The 16,197-nt window shown below is 43.6% G+C and overlaps 1 protein-coding gene across 10 annotated transcripts in view; it reads left to right on the forward strand.

Annotated features, from left to right (window-relative positions):
* The window catches only part of znf385d (zinc finger protein 385D), a 143,609-nt gene that overhangs the window by 67,099 nt on the left and 60,313 nt on the right, over nt 1–16,197 (forward strand). The window contains exon 4 of one of the 10 annotated variants that reach the window (XR_009795216.1): nt 5,841–7,779. The exons of 8 other annotated variants lie outside the window; for them this stretch is intronic. Coding sequence is in view for 1 of the 2 variants with exons in the window: in XM_061821383.1 (XP_061677367.1) it covers nt 8,798–8,819 (22 nt within the window). In the remaining variant the exon portion in view is untranslated. Of the gene's footprint in view, nt 1–5,840; nt 7,780–8,704; nt 8,820–16,197 lie in introns of those variants that run through there. One more of the 10 variants, XM_061821383.1, reaches the window with a different exon arrangement.

The following is a 16,197-nucleotide window of genomic DNA, read 5'->3' on the forward strand; positions in this document are numbered from 1 at the left end:
TTTCCCCGTGTTTGGGAGATTTTGTTACGGTCTGTTTTAACCAAGGGTGAACTTTTTTGGGAACATTTCCAAAAGCTATATTTGGCAGAATTAAAAAAAAAAAAAAATGAACACTATACCGACAGGGAATCATTTTTCTGGCAGCATCGTGCTTTGGGGCTGTTGTGTGGGGAAAAATTTGTCTTGCCATCCAAACAAATGTGATGTTGAACAGCATCTTTGAAGAAATTGTGTTCCACCGGAGAAGCACAAAGCATAAAAGCTAACACACGACGACTGCAATTTTTTTTCCCCCCTTCCAGAATGATTCTGTTAACATGATAGCACTTTATTCCGCCTCGCGGGTCAACAAGCTCCCTCAGGAGGCCGATTTCCCCTCTCGGGCGTTTTCCTTTACAAGCGCTGCGTGGATCCTGCCTTGCTCAAACTAACGAAAAGCGTTGTGAAAGTGACATCGGGATTAAGGAAGTATCCCGTGGCTGTACCGCACAGCACACTGGGCCCTCTACTCCGCACTGCTTAACCGCGGTGACAAATACTGTAATGGGTTTCGATCAAGGTTAATAGACTGCTGTAGAATAAATAAGGAATTGGTTTCCATTTTTGCATGAATAATGCACAAAACAAATTGTCAAAGACTTGAGAATGTCTTGCGCGATTCAATATTTCATCCATCCATCCATTTTCTTTGCTGCTTATCCTCACAAGGGTCGCGGGAATGCTGCAGCCTATCCCAGCTGTCACCGTGCAGGAGGTCGAGTACACAATAAACTGGTTGCCAGCCAATCGCAGGGCACATCGAGACAGACAACAATTGCATTCACAATCACACCTTGTTGTCATGAGCAAGACTTGGCCACTGCCAAGAGGGCTGTGGCCATACCACACCTGTGACACCTGTCTCCGCTCACATCTGTTTCACATTGTATTTAGACAGGTATTTAAGTTGGAGTTTTTGTGACTGGCATTTGCCAGTTCGTTGCCTGGCGTTAGTGAGTTGCATTCACTGCCTGTGGGACTCTCTGCTCCACGCGTAAATTAAAGTAACCATAGTCGCAGCGATTCTGTGCCCTTTTGTTTGATCCTGTCCTGTTGAGTTGTTAGTTTGCCCCACAGTCATCGGACCTTGCTGCGCGTCTTTCGGATCCCGTCTAGCCTAGACCTGTACTTCTGTCTTGTCGGACTGCTAAACCATGTATGACCCATTTTCCGGAATAAACTACATTGTACATTATGCCTTTGCCCAGAAGTCCTGCATTTGGGTCCACCCCCGTACTGGAGGTTCGTGACACTACTGGCAATATAGAGTCTCCAATTAATGTTGCATGATTTTGGGATTTGGGAGGAAACCAGAGTGCCCGAAGAAAACCCACGCAGGCATGGGGAGAACATGGAAACTCTGGTCCGGGATCAAACCCGGGACCTCAGAACTGTGAGGCCAACGCTTTACCAGCTGATCCACTGTGCTGCCTCAATATTTCATGTCATTTAAAAAAATCTTTGTAATCAAAATAGAAGCATGCTTTTCATTTGACAGAGACAGATTATGTTGACAAGTTCCACTGAAAACCTTAAAATCTTGGGATCTGTAGGTGAATTAAAAAAAAAAAATGAAACATTAATTAAAGATGAAAAAATAATGTAAAAACCTGAAACAGTTAAATAAACATGCAAAATAATAAATTACTGGAAATTAAACATGCGTTTTAACCCTAATGAATCTTGCAAGACTTCCCTGAATTTTTGAAAATTTACAATAACACAACTATAAATAAATTACATCACATTAATGCCAAGTATATGAAATGAAGCTTCAAAAGTGTGCAAAACAAAGCCGTTCTCTGTGGACGTGTCCGCCGAATGCGATGAAAACAAGGCCGCGCAACTGTCAAACCCCGAAAATAACTGAAAAATGGATGCTACATGCTGCAGCTTTCAGATGCCAAAACATAACTGCCTTTGAGCTGTGAAAATATGTCTGTGGAAAGAATATGTACTATCGCAGGGCTTTCATCGGCCATTACGAATTTTCACGGGCGCCGCCATTTTGGCGAGTCACATGACCGAAGTGCGCAAACAAAGAAATAATCGCCGGTTTGTAGTGTCTTCGCATACGGTACCACCACCGTCGAAATAATCCGCGGAATGTTCGGTGGCATGTTCTGCCCTGTAAGGAAAAGAATCATTTAAGGACCGGAAACCTGAGTGCCCGGAGAAAACCGACGCAGGCACGGGGAGAACACACAAAACTCCACAAAAATCGAACCCGGGTCCTCAGAACCAGACTTCTCCTTTAAAACCCAAAAAATTCCACCGTCGCTGCTCCTTCGTCTTTTTTGGCGCAATGTGTGCACCCTCATGGTTGACAATGAGGCGTTCTAAAGGTCCACGATCGGAAAGACAGATGCCTTTTCGGAGTCTAGGCACAACTATTGAGACTCATGTGCGTTCCCTTTTAGCTATTCCCCCAAAATCAGGAATACTAAAATTGTGAAAAACACTTTTATGCTATATTTCCACGATTAAGCGTTACATGCAGTCGTTCTCAGTATTTGCGTGTCTTCAGCAATTTTCAAACATGTCTGATTCTCGAGGCAAATCGCTGAATTCACTTCAGAGGGCCTTAAAAACGTACCAATAAAGACACGAAACAATTCAAATCGGTAATTTTAAATCCATTTTACCTTGAAGAGGGGGAAAAATGGATTGTCGTCGTCTCCAAACTAATGAAAACGTGTAAAAGTGTCAGCGTGATTCATGACGTATCCGCGGCTCCTCGACACTCCGTATGATGACAAATAACGCCTGTGAATCAAGGTTAAAAAACACTTACGGAATAAATGTATTTACAGGAATCCGGCTCCCCCGGGATGGATGGATGGATGGGTGGGGGTTGGAGGAATGCGGGTGAACAGGGAGAACGGGAATTGAGGATTAATTGAAAACGTGTGTGCAGCAAAAATGGCTGAAGGGGACGCGAGCTGAGAAGCGCTGAGCTGCCAGAGGACCTTTTTATTTATTGTTTTTGATTGGAGCGGACGTCGTCACCGACTGTCTGCTGGACATCTGGGCGAGCCCTTGTGTGTGCGTGCGCGCCTGCGTGCAGCTTGTGTATGCGTGCGTCGCTTTGATTACGAAAATCATCTCATTTGTAGTCAATAGCGTCGTCCCGGGCTCGAATCGGTCAATTCTGTCTGACCTTCAGAGGTAGTGATACAGTCGACCAATCAGCCCACTGTGTGTGTGCGAGTCGGAATACCAAGCAACGCCACGCAGGCATCAACGGCAAAACGCAGCATTTGCAATCGCGTGCCGTTAGCAACAAACACGTCGCTATTGATTATTATGGTAATTGATTATTAGCCAATGTATTACCGAACTGTTGACAAATTGGAGTGCTTTTGAAAGGATTAGAACGTCTGATAGGAAACAAACGACTGATTCCATTTTCTGCGTTTGAACCCGCAGACAGCGTTTACAAGAACTTTTGAGTGGTTCCATATTAAACCTGTCTACAGTCATAAAAATATTTTCATCGTGAAAAATACATAAAAAAAATGGAAAAATCAAGATGCTTCGCTTGAGGTGCACAGTGAAAATTGGACAAAAATATCAGGATGTAAAAAGTTTTGGAAATTGTTTTTTTTTTTATTTGAGAAAGCCAATCTGAAATAAGTCTCAAGCAAAATCATATTTTAAAAAAGTTAGCAACAAACAAACAAAAAAATGAAATAAATTATTGAGGATTAAAAATGCAATTCTTAGATGCCACTCTTGTTTTTATGGAAGTGACCCGTTGAAATAAAATATCCATATTTAAAAAAAAATCTATAAACATTTAACAAGCAAAAATGAATGTAATTATATAGGTAATTTTATTACACCCGGGTTCGATCTTGTACCCACTTGTGTGGAGTTTGCGTGTTCCCCCCGTGCCTGCGTGGGTTTCCTCCGGGCACTCCGGTTTCCTCCCACATCCCAAAAACATGCAACATTAATTGGACACTCTAAATTGCCCATAGGTGTGATTGTGAGTACGGCTGTTTGTCTTTATGTTCCCTGTGATTGGCTGGCAACCAGTTCGGGGGTGTACCCCACCTCCTGCCCGTTGACACCTGGGATAGGCTCCAGCACTCCCCAAGACCCTTGTGAGGATAAGCGTTGAAGAAAATGTCTGTATGTATAATAGAATCCTGCTGTTTGGGGACAGGGAATTGGGACCGAGCCCTACCACAAATGGGGAAACTCCACAAATAATTGATGCCCCTTAAAATTGAGATTTAAACAAGGCCTCCTGCCCTCCTGCCCACTTTATAATCTTCTAAATCGAAAGAAAATAACACCTATCATGGAAAACGTCTTAAAATAAACATAACCATGAGATCTAATAGCTCATGATATTATGCTTGCACATTTTCATTTGTGCATTCGCGTGCCTTTTGATACTCACATGAGCAAAATACCGTATACAGAAACGCAGATATACGTTAAAATACTCAATCACAAGTCTGAGACACACACACACGATTGCATTATTTTTAACCAGGGGGAAAATATATTAAAAAAAGAACATTCAGAGTACTCAGTATCAGCGGGTGCGGATAAGGTCTTTGCATCAACATGAGTCATTCACAGTGTGGCTGCGATAAGATGATCGCATTGCAATGATACATTGAATCTGAGCACTTGAAGGATTTTGCATGGTGAGAAAACAGCAAATATTTCACAGCAAGTCTTGACTTTTACGAGATAGCAGAAAGAAAAAAGGCGTTGGGGGAAAACGTCGGTCGGGGACTTTGTGACATCACGAAGACCATTTTCAATGCGGAAATATTCTGAGCTCTTACGGGGGCTGTTTGCGTCTCCCTCACAATTTAGCGAAAGCTCCCAAGGGTGGGTGGCCATTTTTGTCCGACTACAGTGTGTCCTAAAAGTTCCGAAACCCTTCCTTTTTTTTCCATTTCATTTCATTTCATTCAAGTATCACCCAGACAGCTGCGGAACCATCAGTACAGTACAGTATTTGACAGCCTGTGACACTGGAGCAACGTTGGATGAATTCCATAAAAGTTTTTCTCTCCTCCCCCCACCCCCGACTACAGTTCAACGCCAGTTTGAGAGGATTTACGGCCCTCATCGCGGCGCTCCGTGTTGTACAATTTACGCTATCCTTGGCAGCCTTCTCAAAAAAAAAGGATCAGTGGAAAGCCTACAAGCGCTGACGAATGCAAAGCCAGCGAAAAGTTTATCCAGAGCGCTGTGCTAGAACTTTGCATCTCCAAAAGCGTTCTACGCTGTAGTATCCGTGACTTTGAATGTGCGTGGCTTTTAAAGGCTGGGCTTGTCTTTGACCTGAGGCATAACGAATCGGTGTAGTAGCGGGCTGTTAATTGGGGGTCTATCCTTGACCACCTGTGGAGGACTTGCAACTGGTTCTAACTAGCTGTTAAATTAGCTAACGACGTGTGATTATGCAGTTGTGCAATTATGTCAGCCAGTTCTACTTTGGAGTGGTTATATTGCACTTGAGGGATAAAGATCTATTATAAAATGAAAGAAATTCGATAGTAACGACAACATTTAGCGTGAGTTCAAAAGCTCTATGGAGTCAAAGAAGTGAAAAATGTATCTGACACGTTGAACCAGTAGCGAAATGAAGAAAGCGCTAAGGATGAAATAAATTAAGAATAATTACACGGCTCACTTTTCATCCATTTTCTTTGGCCACCGGTTGACAAATTGGGTTCTGACCCACGTCAACTTTGTGAATTTATTGCTAGACCAACTGGAAAGTCCCATATTGACATATTTCTTTTTTTTTTTTTTTTTTTTTATCTTAGTTTTGGTCCACAGGCTCCTGAGGGAAATAAGCAGCTGTGCTCTTGACGCTAAGCAGCGAGTGGAACTCCCCCCCCCCCCCCCCCACTTCTGGAACCAGCCGTCTCGTGCTGGCAAACATGATGGATGACGGCGGCGAAGAGCGAGTCCGACGTTACGGGGTTGCGAAATGCAAACAGCCAAGCCGAGAGGCTGTGGAACGATCCGCATCGTCATTAGCTCCGTTTTGGAGAAGATTAGCCGCCACCTGCCGCGCGGAGGCGTCAGTCCAACGCTGCCCGCGTCGCCCGTTACATCGGCGAGGAGGCGTCCATATGTCCGCGTTAATGACCTTGACGAAGACGGCAATTATCAGCAGTTGGTTTGGTTCTCGGCAGCGAGGTGGCGCTGTTACTGATATGGGCTTTATTCTTTGGTGGAGGAACTTTAAGAAAGTTTAGTTCAAAAGAAGAAAATTGAGCCTCTGGAGCGAGTTGTGCTTGGCAACGGGAAATTCGGTGGGCATGTTGATCACGAGTAGACCCTCAACACAAGTCTCAAGAGGCCACGCATGAGAAGACGGAGAAAGTCGGCCATTTTGCTCTGAAGCAGCCGTTTTCCATTTCTCCAAAGTTTTAAAAATTCAGCACAAACTAGTTTCACTTGGGAATTTGAAAATCCAGGAGTCACGTCTATCGTGAGTAGACTCATAGAAAAAGCCAGAAGAAGTAATGACCAAAAAAGACACAGGAAGTCTGCCATTTTTTTGTTGGAAGCTTCCATTTTTTCAGGCCATTTGTAATTATGCAGGTGTCCTTCAAAGATGAACTTGTCTTTGAGTGTCATCGCCTCCCCCTGTTGGCTAGAGGCTACACTTGTGAGCATTATTGGATGCTCTGTTTTTATGTCGTTCCTCTGTTTAAGTAGCAGTTACGTGGAAGTTTATAATGTACCTTTCCCATGACGACCTTAAGCTCCGCCCCCTTCTCCGTGTCCCACAAGCTTTCAAAATGGCGATTGAACAGAACATGTTTGAAGTCGCGTATTCCAGATAATATTGGGGTGTGTTTTTTTCCAAATGCGTCAGACTTGTCCAAGAGAGTTCTACAGAGAGGTCTCAACTATTTCACGCAAGGATATGTACACGGAATTAAGATTTTGGACGGAGCACGACGCAATATCAGGGTTACAGCGAAACGTCAACGATCGATGCAAAAAAGTTTGACGCCTCAAAAACTTCATATTGAAATCCAACAGGATAAAATAGTGGAATCGGACTGCGCATGTAAAGCAGTGTGGGTACTTTTTACTTGGAAAGATCACGAGTCATATGATTGTCGTCTTTATAAGTGAGTGGGTGTATTCATTTCACTTGGCTTGTAATGGAAACCAGCGCTCTGTCTTAAAAGTCCAACGTGATACAAATAGGCACATAGACATTTCTCTTGCATGACATGGCGCATTTAGTATCACTCACCCGACTCTTCGGCATAAAACATTACACACTTCATTCAACATGTCAGTGATACGCTAACAAAGTGAAAGTTGGTCTCCTGCAATGTATAAAGCACTGATAATAATTCAGTCAAACTCAGAGAAGATACTTCTCCCTCACTTACCTTCGAACATACAGCCTTGTTTTTGTTGACATTGTCCACATTTAGTCGTACGTGCGGTCTTCCGCAAGCTTTAATCCATCGTAGACACTTCGTCAGCTGTGTTTTTTGGAAAATGAATGAACCTGGCCCCTTGTAACCTAGCAGGATATCGTTCATCAGAATTGCCCGTTCCCCAAGCGCATCTGAGGACCACTTTCTTCGTAACATTAACTTTTCCAAGCGCCCGCTACTGACAACCAGCATTGCTTGTGGGACAATACGACGAGAGGGGCGTGTCAAGCCAGTGGTTAAGACAATGCGGCTATCTGATTGGCTATTATTGTACGAGTGATTGACAGGTCGGAAAGGTGAAATGATTTGGTTTAGTGTTCATATATCCAATGTTTCATTGTTTATTTCTCATTTTAACAGTTAACTTGAACTAGGAATGACAAATAACAACTTGAAACAAGCACGCTGTAATTTTGAGTTAAAATGTTTTATTTTGTCGAGAAAATGACTTTTTTTTTGGTAGTATCCCTTTTCTTGACACTGAATGAGTGAGTACAGGTACATAAGATCTATGTTCAAAAGTGTGTTTTTAAAAAAGTTTGCATGTAAAAATGTGTTTACATTTCTTTTTTTAATATGACATATCGCACGTTTTCACCCTTTCCGGGTCGGTCTGAAATGTGGCCCGCAGTTAAGCGACCCCCTCGCCCGTAATAGCACTTTTGTTCACTCGTATTGTGCATCGGAGTACTTAAGAAAGTCCAAAGGGAGACATTACACACATCCACCGCTTTGCATATCTAGTTTATTACTGAAATGAGATCACACTTTGGCACCAAGTGTGAGGAATAAGACCCCCCCCCCCCCGTCTTCTCCACCACTTCCCAAAATAAATAAATAAAATAAACATGAGAGAGGAGTCGGGGAAGTAAAGATACATCTGACGAATGGAGAGGGGTGTCGGGATTTAAAAAAAAAAAAAAACAAATGCCAAGGAGAAATGAAATAAAAGGTGAGAGAGCGTTGGAGGATCGGTTGACACATAAAACAAAGATGAGAGGACCTCCTGGGAGAGGAGAGGCTGGAAAATGTAGATAGACACTTTGAGAGAAATAGGAGGAGGAGGAAGAAGAGGAGGAGGAAGGGGAGGAGGAGAGGAGGATGGGGGACGAACCAGGCCAGGGGAATGCAGAGAGAGAGAGAGTGAGAGAAAGAAAGAGAAAGAGATCCTCGTGCAGTTTGCAGACCGAACATTGACGCCGGAGTGAGCACCCGCACACGCACGCACGCACGCACGCACACGCCTGAGGAGCGTATGACCATGCTGCGCGCACACACGCGCTGACACGGAGTTAAAGCGTCAAGCAGCTATGGAGGGAAGCATCTTCTTCGGTGAGTCTCTCTCTCTCTCTCTTTTTTTTTTTTTTTTTTTTTTGTTGTTGTCTCTTTTCGGGTTTGCGTCTCGCACACACATACGGTACACACAAAAGCCGAGACGCGTGTCTGCGTGCGTGTTGCAGAAAGTGTACACCGAGGGGTGTCGTGTTCGATCTGGCAGGTGATCCACTTGACTTTCCTTTGATTGTAATCCCACACCGAAAAGAAAAAGAAGAAAAAAAAAGAAGATTGAGGATGGGGTTCATTTCCACAGAGGAGATTTTCCCCTTTGGATTATGAACACTGACAGCAAAGGGAAGCACGAGTCCGATCCCTGGCAGGCGAGGGTGACCTTGTTCGTGGAAGTAATTCCACAGATTAAAGGCATCTGGAGTTGGAAAGGAAAGAGAGGAAGCAAGAACTGATGATGTTGCATGTGGAGAGGGGAAGGTCAGATTGGATGGACACGCCAATGTGCGTGGTTTTAGGCAGGGGGGGCTAACTTCAAGTGGTACTATTGGGAATAAAAAAACAACACAATTTATTCATTCATTTACAGTTTGGGGATTTTTTTTCTTTTTTTGCAGGAAATTCAATTATTCTAAAATCATAAAACCTCAGGACTCTTCAATTTTTTTAATTTCAACATTTTATCTATTTATTTATACCTTTTAGAGCTTTTTTGTCAAGTTATCCATTTAAAACTAAATATTTTCAAATTTTAAATAACCTCTTCGCTTACTCTGAAATGTAATTAAAGTCAAAAATGCTTTTAAAACTTTTATTTTTGTCATGGCTGAGAATGTTAAATTTCATGAAAATATTTTGATCGTATTTTTTCTCTTAATTTTTAACAGAGATCCTTCAAAAAATAATTACATTGGAAATTATTAAACATAGATTCATTGCACTAAAATGACATCATGAGATTTCCTCAATCCATTTCTCATTTAAAAATTCAAAATTAATTTAATTTTTAAATAATTAAGGTTTTATAGAAAGTTACTTATTTCATATATTTTTTACCATAAAATAATTATATTTTTTATTTAACTTTGATGTTATCAAATTAATTAAATTATTTTAAAACAATGTCACTGCACAAAATTAATTTATTACTAATTTTTACTTCGTTTTGCTTCTTTAAATACAGGCCATTTTCTCCCCTCTCCCAAATGGCAGTTTTTAGAAAATATTTTCAAGCTTTAAAGATATTCTAAAATAAAATAATGTTTTTGCATTTCAATTTTCAACGTATTTTTTTTCCAGACACGCACGTTCATACAGTATAAAAAAAATGACTTAAAATGATGAGATTTATTTTTATTTCTATTTTCCTTTTAATTCTATGATTATTTAGGACATTTTACATCAAAAAGATAATTCCAAAAAATTGTGGGGATTTGAAAAAATTTTATTATTTTTTTTAATATATGTATGTATTGGTATGTATTTTGAAGGGAAACTGTCTTTACACTCTGAGAGAAGGGCAATCAGCCGGTCGCACCCGTGGGCGAGCATCTGCGCGTATTTAGTACGATAATGCACTCCAATTATGAGGAAAATGCTTTATCTAATCCCAGCGGGGGTCAGTTGAATAATAATATTTATTTGTCAAGTGCGTGTAATGAAAAGCAAATGCCGTAACCCACATCCAATTTTCGGGGAAAATATTGCGGCTTGGTGGTTTTGCCCGACGCCTACGGGGAAGTGTTGCATGTGCAGAGGTCGCGCTCGGAGACGGGGATGTGAAAGAAGTCCTGTTTTGCAGCATCATATATTGCGAGTGTTATACAATATGTATTCGCACGACGCTACTTCCGCTTTCTTCTCCAAGGGTGATATACATTGTGAAGTAAAATCAATAAAGTGTACAGTAGATGCGCCGTTTGTACACTTGTGTTCCTCCCTCCTCTCCTGCCAAGTATGTACTCCGCTAACAAGTGCAATTTAATTTAATTTTTTTTTTTTAATTAAATCCTGTCAAAGTTGACCAACCAAACCTTTCTTGACCAAGATAAGATGTAGTAAATTCTTTGATGCTTCATGAAGGTACGTCATGTAGTTTTTGCTGTGGCTCAGAGTGAGAGTTTTTTTTTTTTTGGTGTGTGTGGATCTGAGAGACGGGCATTCACGTCAATGGTAGCTTGGCACAAATGCTGAAAATGATGACGCCATAAACCATCAAACATGTTTTGTAAATGCTGAGAGAGTAAGCATTCAGAATAATTGGAAATGCTGAGAGCCAAACATTAGCACAAATGATATTTTGGCTGCGGCACGGTGGATCAGCTGGTAAAGCGTTCGCCTCACAATTCAATTGGACACCCTAAATTGCCCCGAGGTGTGATTATGAGTGCGGCTGTTTGTCTCGATGTGCCCTGCGATTGGCTGGCAACCAGTTCGGGGTGTACCCCGCCTCCTCCCCGTTGACAGCTGGGATAGGCTCCGGCACTCCCCACGACCCTCGTGAGGATAAGCGGCGAAGAAAATGGCTGGATGGATGGATATTTTGGCTCAGAAATCTATTGTGAGAACAGCAAGGCGAGCATTCCCGCTAATGGCATTGAGCGCCAAACATATCGCGAGAATGCTGAGAGACCAAAATTCACGGCGATTGGCAGGGTTTCTAAACGAGCCTTCATATTCATTGGAAATTCTGAGAAACAACCATGCACCAAAATTGTATTTTGCTTGAGAAATGTATTGAGTGAATGCCGGGAGACCAGAGTCCACACCGATCGACAGAGCTGAGAGAAAAGCATATAATTGGGAAGGCTGAGTGACAGCGATTCAGACAAATGGTATTTTGCCTCCAAAAAATGTATTCCGGCGATTCCCCAGAGCCGAGCGTTGTCACAAATTGTGATTGCTAAAATACAAGCTTCCGCGCTACAGTCACGTTATCCCCGTGTTCTCGAGTCGTTGTCCGTGTTTGGCCGCACACCAGAAAAACAACGCGACGGATCAATCTTTTTAACTTGGCAGAGTGAAACAAGCGCACTTAAAAAGCCCGAGCCTTTTATGCGTACTCGTTTCAATTATTCATGCAACAGTTTGTCCTGCGGTTTTAAAACAAACGTCAGCCTTTACAGAAAAAAAAAAAAAAAAATTGTTGATCATAAACAAGAAAAAGTGTGGCGGGAGGATGTTCCGGACAAAGTGCAGTGATCTTTTCTGTCTCTCTTGCTCTCGCTAGCGCTCTGACTCAAAAGGGCCCGGAGGAAATGGCTTTGCGGTCGCCGTCAAACCGTCTTCTTGGTTAACCTCAGATTACAGGGCGCGTGCGGAGTGACTGTCGGAGGCCGCCGCGTTTATTAGCCAGACGCTCACGCCCGGTAGATGCCAGGAGGCTAACGGCGGGACTGCGCGCAGACCAGATGATTGTCAGGAGGAGTGAAGCCTCGTTTTTCCTCTTTCGGAGCACGTTGAAATCAGATGGGCGTGCGACGACGAATTAAAGTGAAACCCCGTTTATCCAGGTGGATACATTCAAGACGTACCCATGATAGATCCATCCATCCATCCGTTTTCTCAGCCGCTTATCCTCACAAGGGTCACAGGGAGTGCTGGAGCCTATCCCAACTGTCAACGGGCAGGAGGCGGGGTAAACCCTGCACTGGTTGCCAGCCAATCGCAGCCACGATAGTTCACAGTACGCAAAGTAGAAAGATCATTTGAAATATCCATTTTCTTCGCTGCTTATCCTCGCAAGGGTCGCGGGAGTGCTGGAGCCTACCCCCGCTGTTAACGGGCAGCAGGAGACAGTAAACCCTGAACTGGTTGCCAGCCAATCGCAGAGCACATAGAGACAAACAGCTGCACTCACAACCACACCTTGGGGCAATTTAAGAGTGTCAAATTAACGTTGCATGTTTTTGGGATGTGGGAGAAAACTAAAGTGCCAGGAGAAAACCCACGCAAGCACGGGGAGATCAGGCAAACGCCACACAGGCGGGTCCGGGATTGAACCCGGGGCCTCAGAACTGTGAGACCAACGCTTTCCATCTGATCAACCATGGCGCCCTCGTATGAAACTTTTCAAATCAGTTTGCCCCCTCCGGTTTCCTCCCACATCCTAAAAACATTCAACATTAATTGGACACTCTAAATTGCCCATAGGTGTGATTGTGAGTGCAACTCTTGGTCTCTTTGTGCCCTGCGATTGGTTGGTGACTAGTTCAGGGTGAACCCCGCCACCTGCCGGTTGACAGCAGGGATAGGCTCCAGCACTCCCCGCGACCCTCGTGAGGATAAGCAGCAAAGAAAATGGATGGATAGATTTATACCCCTCCCACACATGCAACATTTAAGCAGCATCAGCACAACACCCCCCCCCCTAAAATCATGTTCAAATGATAATTTATTACACTGATTAGAAATTTAGACTGCGGCCCGTTATTATTGCGTGAAAGTCCCGACTGTGGTTACATCATATTTCCAAACTTTTTTTCAAAGGTCTTGAGTAATGCTTAGTAAGATTTGGATGCGGCTAATCTGTGTGACGGCAGCCCGGTGGAGCTGCTGCAAAGCGTTGGCCTCACAGTTCTGAGGTACCGGGTTCAATCCCGGACCCGCCTGTATGGAGTTTGCATGTTCTCCCCGTGCCTGCGTGGGTTTTCTCTGGGCACTCCGGTTTCCTCCCACATCCCAAAAACATCCAACATTAATTGGACACTCTAAATTGCCCATAGGTGTAATTGTGTTTGCAACTGTTCATCTCTGCAATTGGCTGGCAACCAGTTCAGGGTTTGCCCCGCCTCCTGCCCGTTAACAGCTGGGACAGGCTCCAGCAGCACGCTTGCGACCCTTGTGAGGATAAGCAGCTAAGAAAATTGATGGATGGATCATCTGTGTGATAGACCAAAGTGAATCTGGATGCTTATTACAGTGTATCTAACCTAACTTCACCGATTATTGTCGAAGAAAACACCCAGACTGTCCATCTTGAGGCGACGTAATGCTCCAAGGAAGATGGAGAGTTTTACCACCTTCTTCTCAGGCAGTTGCGCCCTCAACAATTAATACATTTGATCTTGAGCTATCTTCAACGCTTTATGTCAGTGAATAATATATAAAAATAACAGAAAATGTGGTGACAAATGAACAGTCTTGAATTGTGAAAAAAAATCTGAGATCACCCATATTTCTGCCCGACATATAAATATAAAACATAAACAAACATTGTATATGTAAACACCAAAATAAATATTCTAGCCCTATAATTTCTTCTAGTGAAATTTCCCTATCTTAATGCAAACATATACTTCAAAAGGCCATAGATGGGCTAACTCCAGAATTGATGTTACCATAATTTTAAACCATCAAACAACCGCTACTTGAAAAAAAAAAAAATGGAGCAGCAACACATGTAAACAGAGCGTTCAAAATATTCACATGTATACTGTATAATCTTTCACAGTACAGCTCAGTGCTGCCCCCTAGGTTTTAGGACTTTGCGGAACTGCAGTGACAGTGTGCAGCTCTAAATTCATACTCGCTTATATACTGTAAAAACCCTCAAAAGATTTAGAAAATCTGTGAAATTGCCGCGGCACAAATGATGAATTTAATAAATTTAGTCTGTGCGGCAAGCACAGCGCGGTGGATCAGTTCTTCGGAGCGGGCGTTTTTTTGGCTGGGCGGCCTTAAGCGTTACACGCCCAGACGGAGCGAGTTCATTGGCTGTCCTCTACCTTACCCTTCAACATCCACTTATCTGGGCTCAGAGCTGAGTCGAGAGCCAGTGCAAAAAAAAAAATAAAAAATGTCTGGAGGACGCCGACTGCCATTAATAATGAATCTCCTCCCGGCGCTCTCTCGCTCACTTGTCGTGTCACGGACCGGAGAAGGAGGAGGGAGGCCGACGAGAGAGTCCGGCGGCCTGGACACCGGTGCCCCCGGCGAACACAAGAAATCCAATTATGATGAATCCAATTTTGATAGTTATTCCAATGCGATTATACTCCCGAGCGGGTTGATTCCGACAGGCGACGGGGCGTTTGAGGTGCCTCGAAATACCTGAAAACGCAAGGTCGTGGAGCCTTGTGAAATTCAATGTATTGTAGGGGTCCTGAAAAGCGGGCGTGGGGGAATCAGCCTCTAATGCCAGTTTGACCAATCAACGAGAAACTGAATCGGAAGAGGTCCCCCATTGCCGAAATTCAACGTGACGGCAGCCGTTATTGTTTTTAAGAAGCAAAATCCACCGTTTTGTTGTTCATGTGAGTTCGTATCCCACCGGGGCCTCCGCTCCCCCGAGAGAGGGGTTGCGTCGGGAAGGGCGTCCGGCGTAAAAACTGTCCCGGACAAATATGAGCGTTTCATCTGAGATGTCACGCTGTGGCGACCCCTAACGGGACAAGCCGAAAGAAGAGGAAGTTGTTGAATCGATAAGCGCAAATTTGCCCTAATCCGGCACGGTGGTACAGTTCTCAGGAACGGGGTTCCAATCCCTGTGCGGAGTTTGCCTGTTCTCCCCGTGCCCGTGTGGGTTTTCTCCGGGCACTCCGGTTTCCTCCCACATCCCCAAAAACATGCAACATTAATTGGACACTCTGAATTGCCCCAAGGTCTGACTGTGAGTGTGATTGGTTGTTTGTCTCTACGTGCTCTGCGATTGGCTGGCAACCAGTCCAGGGTGTGTACCCTACTTCCTGGCTGATGACAGGTGGGATTGGCTCCAGCGTTCCCGCGACCCTCGTGAGGATAAGCGGCTCAGAAAATAGATGGATGGACCCCTATTCATTTTATAAAAAGATTACAATCCAAACATTGACGTTGTGCTTCCTTAAACGAAAATATTGAAGCTGTTATGCAATCTTCCAACCACTGTGCGGACCCAAACGTGTTTTTCGGGCGTACCGTTACACGCCTCGCATGGTCCAGTCTCGATCTGCTTGTTTAGCGCGCACCAGGTTTGGAGTGATCGCGGTCATACGTGACCAAACGCACCACACTGACAGCAGGGTTTGCTTTCGAGAGAACCCGGTTGGCGAGTTATGTTTATGTATTTTTTTGGGGGTGTTATTTTAGCATCACTAGCGTCTCCATCCCCGCTGTAGCGGTCAGGCTATTTACCGTTTGCTCTGCGGACCGGCATAAATACAAGATATTGTAATTTATGTCGACAAATATTTGCACTCTCGTTTAGCCGTCGCTGGATCAACAGGAGAAAACAAACGAGCTTCTCGCTATGCTTTCTGTTTATCGTGATCTCATTCGGCTTAAACAATTATTCTGCTGAAGAGCAATAATAATTTTGTTTTTGTACATTATTATTCTGACATTTTTTTGTCCTTCTGAAACTTCCACATTTCTCAACTGGTTCAAAATATTCAGCTCATCCGTTGAGTGGGTTGGTTTTTATTTGTTTTTTTTTTTAGGAGATTCT

Source organism: Syngnathoides biaculeatus, chromosome 5 (genome assembly GCF_019802595.1).
Source record: "Syngnathoides biaculeatus isolate LvHL_M chromosome 5, ASM1980259v1, whole genome shotgun sequence".
NCBI lineage: Eukaryota > Metazoa > Chordata > Actinopteri > Syngnathiformes > Syngnathidae > Syngnathoides > Syngnathoides biaculeatus.